This window comes from Coregonus lavaretus (assembly GCF_964263955.1).
Source record: "Coregonus lavaretus genome assembly, chromosome: 15".
Lineage (NCBI taxonomy): Eukaryota > Metazoa > Chordata > Actinopteri > Salmoniformes > Salmonidae > Coregonus > Coregonus lavaretus.
Genome location: NC_140002.1, coordinates 18068694 through 18081168, shown reverse-complemented (window position 1 = coordinate 18081168; position 12475 = coordinate 18068694). Strand labels below are relative to the sequence as shown.

At 47.5% G+C, this 12475-nt stretch overlaps 1 protein-coding gene across 1 annotated transcript in view; it reads left to right on the top strand.

Annotated features, from left to right (window-relative positions):
* Nucleotides 1-12475, top strand: part of LOC311142057 (cell adhesion molecule 1-like) — a gene marked incomplete at both ends in the record, with an annotated part of 471507 nt that overhangs the window by 360557 nt on the left and 98475 nt on the right. The window contains one exon of the mRNA XM_084177610.1: nt 901-1038. Within this exon, the coding sequence (XP_084033736.1) occupies nt 901-1038 (138 nt within the window). The remainder of the gene's footprint in view (nt 1-900; nt 1039-12475) is intronic.

Below are 12475 nucleotides of genomic sequence, written 5' to 3'. Positions count from 1 at the left end.
GTGGTGGCAGCATCATGTTATGGATATACTTGTAATCGTTAAGGACTGGGGAGTTTTTCAGGATAAAAAATAAACGATATGGAGCTAAGCACAGGCAAAATCCTAGAGGAAAACCTGGTTCAGTCTGCTTTCCAGCAGACACTGGGAGACCAATTCACCTTTCAGCAGGACAATAGCCTAAAACAGAAGGCCAGATATACACTGGAGTTGCTTACCAAAACGACATAGAATATTCCTGAGTGGCCTAGTTACAGTTTTGACTTAAATCGGTTAGAAAATCTAATGCAATACTTGAAAATGGCTGTCTAGTAATAATCAACAACCAACTTTATGTAATCCAAAATCGGTGAGTGGTCTCAGCTCGCACATTTATGGTTAAGAGTATAGTTGAGAGAAGGGGGAAAAGCATCCTAAAACATCTGAAGTGTACTGCATATAGTCAGTGTATGGGCTTTATTATCAAGTGGATGATTTAAAAAGGGGCCTTTCGACAAAGCTGATAGCGGCCGATTCTGACTTGAGATACGCGCACTTAAATAGAACTCCTCTCTGCGCACATTCTGACGTTGTTATTGTTTACAGGAAAATGACTGTACTGTAGTCAATTTAATTGATTTCAAAGTATTCCCATAAACCTCTCACAGATACAGTACTATTGCAACAAAATTCTGTTCTTTTATTTGGTATGTGGAGGGACCCATATTAGAAATTACACCCATGACAATAGATGCATCACACCATGCTATTGCAACACCACCCCATTGCTGATGAAACACCCTTCCACCACACATGGACAGTTAAGACATCTAAGAGGCAGGACTGACCCGACACCCCCTGGTTGTTAGGGTGATTTATGCCCCACGTTCCCTAAACACAGTGTCTATTTGTCCCCTCTGCCAGTCCCTCCAGGCAACCCAATCATCGAATCCCGGGAGGGGCAGGTGATTGAGGGCAACGAGACAGAGATGACCTGCACTGCTATGGGCAGCAAGCCCGCCGCCACAATCAGATGGATGAAGGGAGACAAAGAGCTCCAAGGTAGGTTAACACCCGTCAACACCGTCACGCCCAAAACACTTTGTCAACCTAGTCACGCCCAAAACACTTTAGCTCTCTACTTTAACTCAGTTGGACTCTCCGACTGAAAGACTGAAGAGTCTTTCAAACAATATTTTTCTGATGAAGAGGAATAAAAAGGGCGAGGGTTAAGGTAATTGTAGTGAATTACTCTGTATGAATTGTAGAGTTGTCTATTAATGTTCATGCATCATTTTCCATTCCCTACATTGACTAAGTTCAAATTAGTCGACCCAGTGATTTAGTCATACATTCATGACCATAGCTTTATTCAAAAGCTTTATTTTTCAATAAAACCAGACAGAGACTCAATGGATGACGGCTCATCACCAAGTCAACACCAAAACCCCTCCCCTCACATCATCTTCATAGACGTTTTCTTTAACCCATCTCTTGGCGCCTCTACACTCTCTTTCTAACTTTCTTCGCTCTTGATTTCTTCTCTCGTTCCTTTATAATTAGCGCTACGTCAATGACACCTCAGCCTAATTAGGTCACTCCCATGGCTCTGAATGACTTCCATTAGAGTGATGGGCTGGCTCAGTGGTCGCCTAGCCTTTTGGCAGAGTGACAGCTTTCAAGCCTCTCTTCAAAGGGAGCTGGGCGATTAGGGGGCCCATGGATTGGGCCAATGGAATGACCCCATGCTGTTCCAGCTCTTACTCAGCAGAGCCCAAAGCCCGTCACTCAACCTCATACCAACCACTAATGGTGCAAAGCCCTAATGAGGAGTCAAGGCCTTGGTTTCATCTACTCAATAAACACTTTTACCCAGGAGAGGGTAGGCTGACTGGTCCTGGAGGACTGTGCGCAGTGTGTGCAGGCTTAAGTTCCAGACCAGTGCTAATACACCAGTTTCACATAATATAGACCAGGTTTAGGTGAATTTGGTGTTTTAGTGCTGGGCAGGAACAAAAGCCTGCACACATTGCGGCATTCCAGGACAGTAGGTGCCCGTTCCCTGCATCAGCCGTTCCCTGCATTAGTAACTACTACAGTGTTGTTGAATAGCACTGGCTAGGCCTAGATGTGTGGATGATATCCTTCCTTAATCTCTGTGTTGACAAGATAAGTTACTTGACAACAAACAGAGGGTGAAGGAGAGTTCACAGACCTGAGCTTAACTGCTAGCCGTGTAAAATGTTTTGTCCATTGCCTATTTTTATTGTAATTTGGTATTTTCATTTGGTAATTAAGAGGCCTTTCTATTGCCGACCACCTCTGAAAGTAGTATCGCGTTGTCTTGAATGATGTGGAGTTGAGTCCATGTTTTCTTCGTTAATTGCCACATCAATGTGAAGAAAATGGCATGCCGCATTGTTCAGTGGGAGTTTGACTGACTGAATGGACAGAATGTGGAGGTTGAGAAGCAGGAAACGTGAGGACAGAAGAGACATGGGCTCTTTGTCAAGTCATATTTCCTGGGTTTTTGCATCCTCTCTCCTTGCCTCCTCTGAGGGGAGGGACCTTGGACCTCTAATACGGTTAAGAAGGAGGCGAGCAGATAGGATGTAAGGAATCATGGAATGATGAATTGAGATAGGACACAAAAGGGAAAGAGCGCGTCACCGCAGTCCACGCCACTCGCCGCCTGCTCCAAATTGCTTTCGGCGTCGGCCGGCTTCTCGCCTTGCAGATTTATTTCTAATTAAACCTAATTACCTTAAGGGATAATCGGGCGTGTTTTAAATATCATTTAAAGGTTACACACCCGTCCTGCTCACTCACGAATGTAAACCAAGATGTCGGCCCCCGAAAGCAAAGCCCCAGTTATCCTACTATCATTATATACCTTCTCTTGCCCTCTCTGTGTCTCTCTCTCTCTCTCTCTCCCCCACTCTCTCTTTCTCCCCTCACCCTTGCCCTTTCCCTTCCCCACTCTGCCTCTTTCTTGTCCTCTCTCTTATCCTGCTTGTTTTGTGTTGTGGTTAATATTCCCCCCTCTTTTATATCCTGTCTTCAACAGATATCTCCAGCACTTAAAGCAAACGAGTGAAATCAAAGTCAAGGAACAATGGGAGTTCCAGCAGCACAGGTTATTCTGTCTGTACAAGACGAGATGAGAGGGAGAGAGACGGGGAGGGGGGGGATAGGACGACGGAGCAGTGACGGACGGGTGCGAGCATGGCCATTAGCCTTAAGTCTTCTAAAGAAAACTACCGGGGTGATTTCAATTACCCTGCCACACTCTGCCGGAATGACTGGCAAATTGATAAAATAATATTTGAACTTGCTGAGGGCAAGTAGTCAAGGAATGTCTGAGGCACTTCGATGCATCCGAGTCCACTCTCCCCAACCGCAGGCCCCCCGCGTACCCCCGCGCTCTTAAATGGCGCTGAAATTACAATTAACTATTATTTTAAAATGTAAAATAGGGGGGACTGTTAATGGCTCTGCATCTGAAGGAATAGCTAAGTGCAGCCATTAACAGTGGATCGACTCTCTCTGCTTTGATGTTGAAGTCTGAGCTTCACTATTCTACTACAAAAGCAATTAGCTTTTCATTAACATTAATATGTTCGCTAGCACTCAAAAAATAATGTCTGAGTAATATCGAGCGTCACATCTGAGACTGCGGCTATCAAATGGAGATGCTATCACCGTGGGAAGATGATGTCTTCATAAGTAAATAAGATTCAGTATGCATCATCCAATTCAAAGGTATTTGCATATCTCAGTCTTTCATTGAAGTCTGCCCCTTCCATTGAGGAAGTGCCCGACATATGTTTGTTATTGCATAATGTTGGCAGTGCAGTGATATTCAACATGTCCATAATTAGCTACTGTGCTGTAATAATAACATCAAATGTATGGAAAACCAATTAAATCCTTAGGTCAAGGTACACCTTACACATTATCAATGTGATAGAGCCAGTGTCTGCTGTCTTTTCCCCCTGGTAGTAAATTGTTCACTTTATCATTGGTCAGACAGTCACCTTAGCTGATTTCTCATGTCTAACTCATCTGTTTATTTAAAACGCTGTCAGTAATTATTTTTAACTATGACACCTCGCTGCTCCTTCTCCACGTTGCTGTATGTTTTTTTTACGGTTGCGTTTTATTAGCGACAAATTAGTTTCTACAGCGCTTGGCTTGTCAAATGGGGTAACACGCACCTGTTTGTCACAAAGACTCGTTTTCACATCAGCCTCGGAGACAGCTGTCACTGCGGTGACGGAGCGGGATGTGAAGCGGGTAACTCATTATCCGTCAGATACCTGTAGCTGAGGAACAACAGCACTCAAAGGCAGTTCACTAGGAGCAAGAAGGCAGTTTGCCATTTCATCCTTATAATACAAAGCTACAGTGCCTTCAGAAAGTATTCACACCCCTTTACTTTTTCCACATTTTGATGTGTTACAAAGTGGGATTAAAATGAATTTGTCATTTTTTTGTCAACGATCTACACAAAATACTCTGTAATGTCAAAGTGTAAGAAAAATTTGAGCATTTGTAAAAAAATAAATATAATAATAATAATAAAAACACTAATTGATTAGATAAGAATTCAACCAGTCAATACATGTTAGAATCACCATTGGCAGCGACTACAGCTGTGAGTCTTTCTGGGTAAGTCTATAAGAGCTTTCCACACCTGGAATGAAAAATTCTTCAAGCTCTGTCAAATTGGTTGTTGATCATTGCGAGACAACCATTTTCAGGTCTTGCAATAGATTTTCAAGCATATTTAAGTCAAAACTGTAACTTGGCCACTCAGGAACATTCACTATCTTATTGGTAAGCAACTCCAGTGTAGATTTGGCCTTGTGTCTTAGGTTGTTGTCCTGCTGAAAGGTGAATTCATCTCCCTGTCACGATCGTCTGAAGGAGCGGACCAATACGCAGCGCGTGGAGTGAACATGATGACTTTATTATTTAAAGCAACCACGAAGAAAACAACAAAAGACGATACGTGAAGTTCAAATACTGATACAGACTAACAGCAACACGGAAACAATAACCCACAAAACAAAGGAGAAAACACACAGAATATATATGGCTCCCAATCAGAGATAACGAGCCGACAGCTGACACTCGTTACCTCCGATTGGGAGTCATAGACCAATCACCATAGACACAAACAAAATGAAACTCACCCATCCCCAACACCACCAAATGAAATACACCCAAACACATGAAAATGAACAACCCTGGCTCAATTATAAAGTCCATAGAGCCAGAGTGTCACAGTACCCCCCCCTAAAGGTGCGAACTCCGGGCGCACCAACATCAGGACTAGGGGAGGGTCTGGGTGGGCGTCTGTCCACGGTGGCGGCTCTGGCCCCGGTCGTGATCCCCACCCCACCACAGTCACAACCTGCTTCGGTAGCCTCCTCCCAATGACCACCCTCCAACTAACCCCACCTGGACTAAGGGGCAACACCGGACTAAGGGGCAGCATCGGCCTAAGGGGCAGCACCGGGATAAGGGGCAGCACCGGGATAAGGGGCAGCACCGGGACAAGGGGCAGCACCGGGACAAGGGGCAGCACCGGGCTAAGGGGCAGCACCGGACTACGGGGCAGCACCGGGCTAAGGGGCAGCACCGGACTAAGGGGCAGCACCGGACTAAGGCGCAGTACCAGGCTGAATGGCGGATCCCGGCTGGTCGGCTCTGGCGGATCCCGGCTGGACGGCTCTGGCGGATCCCGGCTGGACGGCTCTGGCGGATCCCGGCTGGACGGCTCTGGCGGATCCCGGCTGGACGGCTCTGGCGGATCCCGGCTGGACGGCTCTGGCGGATCCCGGCTGGACGGCTCTGGCGGATCCCGGCGGGACGGCTCTGGCGGATCCAGGCTGGACGGCTCTGGCGGATCCTGGCGGGACGGCTCTGGCGGATCCAGGCTGGACGGCTCTGGCGGATCCTGGCTGGACGGCTCTGGCGGATCCTGGCTGGACGGCTCTGGCGGATCCTGGCTAGACGGCTCTGGCGGATCCTGGCTGGACGGCTCTGGCGGATCCTGGCTGGACGGCTCTGGCGGATCCTGGCTGGACGGCTCTGGCGGATCCTGGCTGGACGGCTCTGGCGGATCCTGGCTGGACGGCTCTGGCGGATCCTGGCTGGACAGCTCTGGCGGATCCTTGCTGGACGGCTCTGGCGGATCCTGGCTAGACGGCTCTGGCGGATCCTGGCTGGACGGCTCTGGAGGATCCTGGCTGGACGGCTCTGGAGGATCCTGGCTGGCTGACGGATCTGGCTGCTCATGGCTGGCTGACGGATCTGGCTGCTCATGGCTGGCTGACGGATCTGGCTGCTCATGGCTGGCTGACGGATCTGGCTGCTCATGGCTGGCTGACGGGTCTGGCTGCTCATGGCTGGCTGACGGATCTGGCTGCTCATGGCTGGCTGACGGATCTGGCTGCTCATGGCTGGCTGACGGATCTGGCTGCTCATGGCTGGCAGATGGTGCTGGCTGGGCGGCTGGCGGTGGAGGCGGACCCCAGCCTCGGATTGCAGTCATCACCTCCAGCAGGGTGGCTCCCATCTGCAGGAGCTGCTCTTGCTGGTCCCGAACCTGAGCTTCCAGTCTAGTATGGGCTGCGTCGGCTCCTGCTGATTCCATAGCAGGTGTATGATTCTGTCTGGCGGAAGGCTCTAGCGGCTCCTGTCTGGCGGAAGGCTCTAGCGGCTCCGATCTGGCGGACGGCTCTGAAGGCTCATTACCGACGGGCGGCTTATGCAGCGCTTGGCAGACGGGCAGTTCAGACGCCCTAGGGCAGACGGGCAGTTCCGGCGCCGTTGGGCAGACGGCCAGTTCAGGCGCCGTTGGGCAGACGGCAGACTCTGGCCGGCTGGCGACGCACATCGTGGACCTGGTGCGTGGAGTAGGAACAGGCCGGTCCATACCGGGAACACACACCACTGGCCTTAACTGGGGATCAGGAACGGGCCGGACCGGACTGGTAACACACTTCAGTCTCTCATGCCGTGCCACAACAACTTCCCTCCTTCTACTCGCCAATGGCTCCCGTACTCCGTTAGCCTTCTCTCCTTTTCTCCCTGTGGCAGCCTCCTGCTGCCCAGCTGCCCAAGCCATGTGCCCCCCCCCAAAAATTTCTTGGGGTTGCCTCTCTTCCACGGGCTTCCAGCCTCGCCTTCGCGCTGCCTCCTCGTACCACCTCCTCTCGGCTTTGGCTGCCTCCAGCTCTTCACGAGGGCGGTGATATTCCTCCGGTTGTGCCCAAGGACCCTTTCCAGCCCGAATCTCCTCCCATGTCCAAAAATCCTTAGGAGGCGTCCATAACTCCTGTGTAGGTAGGTCCTGTTGCCGCTTGTTACGCTGCTTGGTCCTTTTGTGGTGGGTTATTCTGTCACGATCGTCTGAAGGAGCGGACCAATACGCAGCGCGTGGAGTGAACATGATGACTTTATTATTTAAAGCAACCACGAAGAAAACAACAAAAGACGATACGTGAAGTTCAAATACTGATACAGACTAACAGCAACACGGAAACAATAACCCACAAAACAAAGGAGAAAACACACAGAATATATATGGCTCCCAATCAGAGATAACGAGCCGACAGCTGACACTCGTTACCTCCGATTGGGAGTCATAGACCAATCACCATAGACACAAACAAAATGAAACTCACCCATCCCCAACACCACCAAATGAAATACACCCAAACACATGAAAATGAACAACCCTGGCTCAATTATAAAGTCCATAGAGCCAGAGTGTCACACTCCCAGTGTCTGGTGGAACACAGACTGAACCAGGTTTTCCTCTAGGATTTTGCCTGTGCTTATCTCCATTCCGTTTCTCTATTCCATTTCTTTTTTATCCTGAAAAACTCCCTAGTCCTTAACAAGCATACCTATAACATGATGCAGCCACCACTAGCTTGAAAATATGGAGAGTGGTACTCGGTAATGTGTTGTAATGGTTGTGGCAAATCCAGAACACTTTCTATTCATTCAGGACGAAAAGTTAATTGCTTTGACACATTTTTTGCAGTATTACTTTGTTGCAAAAAGATCACTTTTTGAGTCAAAATGCAAGCTGAGATCTACCACTCAGATTTTTTTTAAACATGACTTAAACGTAAGCCTATGCAACATTAACCAATTAAAAACAGTTCTATAGCAATGAGGTTTGTGCAGTAGGCTGTAGGCCCAATACATTATCATTGCATATTTCTATGCTTGAATTGCCCTGCCAATGTTGTTCTTCTGTAATTAATAACTTCACCATGCTCAAAGGGATATTCAATGTTTGCTTTTTTTACCCATCTACCAATAGGTGCCCTTCTTTGCGAGGCATTGGAAAACCTCCCTGGTCTTTGTGGTTGAATCTGTGTTTGAAATTCACTGCTCGACTGAGGGACCTTACAGATAATTGTATGTGTTGGGTACAGAGATGAGGTAGTCATTCAAAGATCATGTTAAACACTATTATTGCACACAGAGTGACTTGTTAAGCAAAGTTTTACTCCTGAACTTATTTAGGCTTGCCATAACATAGGGGTTGAATATTTATTGACTCAAGACATTTCTTGATCTTTTTTAAATTTTATTTTTTATCAAAAGATAATTCCAAATCAAATCAAATTGTATTTGTCACATGCGCCGAATACAACAGGTGTAGACCTTACAGTGAAATGCTTACTTACAAGCCCTTAACCAACAATGCAATGTTAAGAAAGAATACCAAAAAACAAACACAAAAAACATTAAATAAAAATACAAAAATAAATAAAAGTAACAAATATATATAGCAAAGCTATATACAGGGGGTACCGGTACCGAGTCAATGTGCGGTGGCACCGGTTAGTCGAGGTAATTGAGGTAATATGTACATAGAGTTATTAAAGTGACTATGCATAGATAATAAACAGAGAGTAGCAGCAGCGTAAAGAAACACCTTCCTAATTTTGAGTTTCACCACCCACTTTTGCCCTCAGAACAGCCTCAATTCTTGGGCTCCGGAGTGGCGCAGCGGTCTAAGGCACTGCATCTCAGTGCTTGAGGCGTCACTACAGACCTGTGACTATTTTCAATGCAAATAGTCTGGGTAGCCAGTTGATTAAATGTTCAACAGTCTTATGACTTTGTTAGGGTAGAAGCTGTTTAGAAACCTCTTGGACCTAGACTTGGCGCTCCGGTACCGCTTGCCGTGCGGTAGCAGAGAGAACAGTCTTTGACTAGGGTGGCTGGAGTCTTTGACCATTTTTAGGGCCTTCCTCTGATCACCACCTGCTATAGAGGTCCTGGATGGCAGGAAGCTTAGCCCCATTGATGTACTGGGCCGTACGCACTACCCTCTGTAGTGCCTTGCGGTCGGAGGCCGAGCAGTTGCCATACCAGGCAGTGATTCAACCAGTCAGGATGCTCTCGATGGTGCAGCTGTAGAACCTTTTGAGGATCTGATGACCCATGCCAAATCTTTTCAGTCTCCTTAGGGGGAATAGGTTTTGTCGTAGCCTCTTCACGACTGTCTTGGTGTGCTTGGACCATGTTAGTTTGTTGGTGATGTGGACACCAAGGAACCGTCGATGAGAATGGGGGCGTGCTAGGTCCTCTTCTTTTTCCTGTAGTCCACAATCATCTCCTTTGTCTTGATCACGTTGAGGGAGAGGTTGTTATCCTGGCACCACACGGCCAGGTCTCTGACCTCCTCCCTATAGGCTGTCTCGTCGTTGTCGGTGATCAGGCCTACCACTGTTGTATCATCTGCAAACTTAATGATGGTGTTGGAGTTGTGCTTGGCCATGCAGTCATGAGTGAACAGGGAGAACAGGAGGGGACTGAGCACGCACCCCTGAGGGATCCCCGTGTTGAGGATCAGCGTGGCGTATGTGTATTTACCTACCCTTACCACCTGGGGGCGGCCCATCAGGAAGTCCAGGATTCAGTTGCAGAGGGAGGTGTTTAGTCCCAGGGTCCTAAGCTTAGTGATGAGCTTTGAGGGCACTATGGTGTTGAACGCTGAGCTGTAGTCAATGAATACCATTCTCACATACAGTGAGGGAAAAAAGTATTTGATCCCCTGCTGATTTTGTACGTTTGCCCACTGACAAAGACATGATCAGTCTATAATTTTAATGGTAGGTTTATTTGAACAGTGAGAGACACAATAACAACAAAAAAATCCAGAAAAACACATGTCAAAAATGTTATACATTTATTTGCATTTTAATGAGGGAAATAAGTATTTGACCCCTCTGCAAAACATGACTTAGTACTTGGTGGCAAAACCCTTGTTGGCAATCAGAGGTCAAACGTTTCTTGTAGTTGGCCACCAGGTTTGCACACATCTCAGGAGGGATTTTGTCCCACTCCTCTTTGCAGATCTTCTCCAAGTCATTAAACTTTCGAGGCTGACGTTTGGCAACTCTAACCTTCAGCTCCCTCCACAGATTTTCTATGGGATTAAGGTCTGGAGACTGGCTAGGCCACTCCAGGACCTTAATGTGCTTCTTCTTGAGCCACTCCTTTGTTGCCTTGGCCGTGTGTTTTGGGTCATTGTCATGCTGGAATACCCATCCACGACCCATTTTTAATGCCCTGGCTGAGGGAAGGAGGTTCTCACCCAAGATTTGACGGTACATGGCCCCGTCCATCGTCCCTTTGATGCAGTGAAGTTGTCCTGTCCCCTTAGCAGAAAAACACCCCCAAAGCATAATGTTTCCACCTCCATGTTTGACGGTGGGGATGGTGTTCTTGGGGTCATAGGCTGCATTCCTCCTCCTCCAAACACGGTGAGTTGAGTTGATGCCAAAGAGCTCGATTTTGGTCTCATCTGACCACAACACTTTCACCCAGTTCTCCTCTGAATCATTCAGATGTTCATTGACAAACTTCAGACGGGCCTGTATATGTGCTTTCTTGAGCAGGGGGACCTTGCGGGCGCTGCAGGATTTCAGTCCTTCACGGCGTAGTGTGTTACCAATTGTTTTCTTGGTGACTATGGTCCCAGCTGCCTTGAGATCATTGACAAGATCCTCCCGTGTAGTTCTGGGCTGATTCCTCACCGTTCTCATGATCATTGCAACTCCACGAGGTGAGATCTTGCATGGAGCCCCAGGCCAAGGGAGATTGACAGTTCTTTTGTGTTTCTTCCATTTGCAAATAATCGCACCAACTGTTTTCACCTTCTCACCAAGCTGCTTGGCGATGGTCTTGTAGCCCATTCCAGCCTTGTGTAGGTCTACAATCTTGTCCCTGACATCCTTGGAGAGCTCTTTGGTCTTGGCCATGGTGGAGAGTTTGGAATCTGATTGATTGATTGCTTCTGTGGACAGGTGTCTTTTATACAGGTAACAAACTGAGATTAGGAGCACTCCCTTTAAGAGTGTGCTCCCTACTCAGCTCGTTACCTGTATAAAAGACACCTGGGAGCCAGAAATCTTTCTGATTGACAGGGGGTCAAATACTTATTTCCCTCATTAAAATGCAAATCAATTTATAACATTTTTGACATGCGTTTTTCTGGATTTTTTTGTTTTTATTCTGTCTCTCACTGTTCAAATAAACCTACCATTAAAATTATAGACTGATCGTTTCTTTGTTAGTGGGCAAACGTACAAAATCAGCAGGGGATCAAATACTTTTTTCCCTTCACTGTAGGTGTTCCTTTTGTCCAGGTGTGAAAGCGCAGTGTGTAGCGCAATAGAGATTGCATCATCTGTGGATCTGTTGGGGTGGTATGCGAATTGGAGTTGGTCTAGGGTTTCTGGGATAATGGTGTTGATGTGAGCCATGACCAGCCTTTCAAAGCTACAGACGTGAGTGCCACGGGTCGGTAATCATTTAGGAAAGTTATATTGGTGTTCTTGGGCACAGGGACTATGGTGGTCTGCTTGAAACATGTTGGTATTACAGACTCAGACAGGGAGCGGTTGAAAATGTTAGTGAAGACACTTGCCAGTTGGTCAGCGCATGCTTGGAGTACACGTCCTGGTAATCCGTCTGGCCCTGCGGTCTTGTGAATGTTGACCTGTTTAAAGGTCTTACTCACATCGGCTACGGAGAGCTTGATCACACAGTCGTCCGGAACAGCTGATGCTCTCATGCATGTTTCAGTGTTACTTGCCTCGAAGCGAGCATAGAAGTAATTTAGCTCGTCTGGTAGGCTCGTGTCACTGGGCAGCTCGCGGCTGTGCTTCCCTTTGTAGTCTGTAATAGTTTGCAAGCCCTGCCACATCCGACGACCGTCGGAGCCGGTGTAGTATGATTCGATCTTACTCCTGTATTGACGCTTTGCCTGTTTGATGGTTCGTCGGAGGGCATAGCGGGATTTCTTATAAGCTTCCAGGTTAGAGTCCCGCTCCTTGAAAGCGGCAGCTCTACCCTTTAGCTCAGTGCGGATTTTGCCTGTAATCCATGGCTTCTGGTTGGGGTATGTACGTACATTCACTGTGGGGACGACTATGACATTATGGGGTATTGTGTG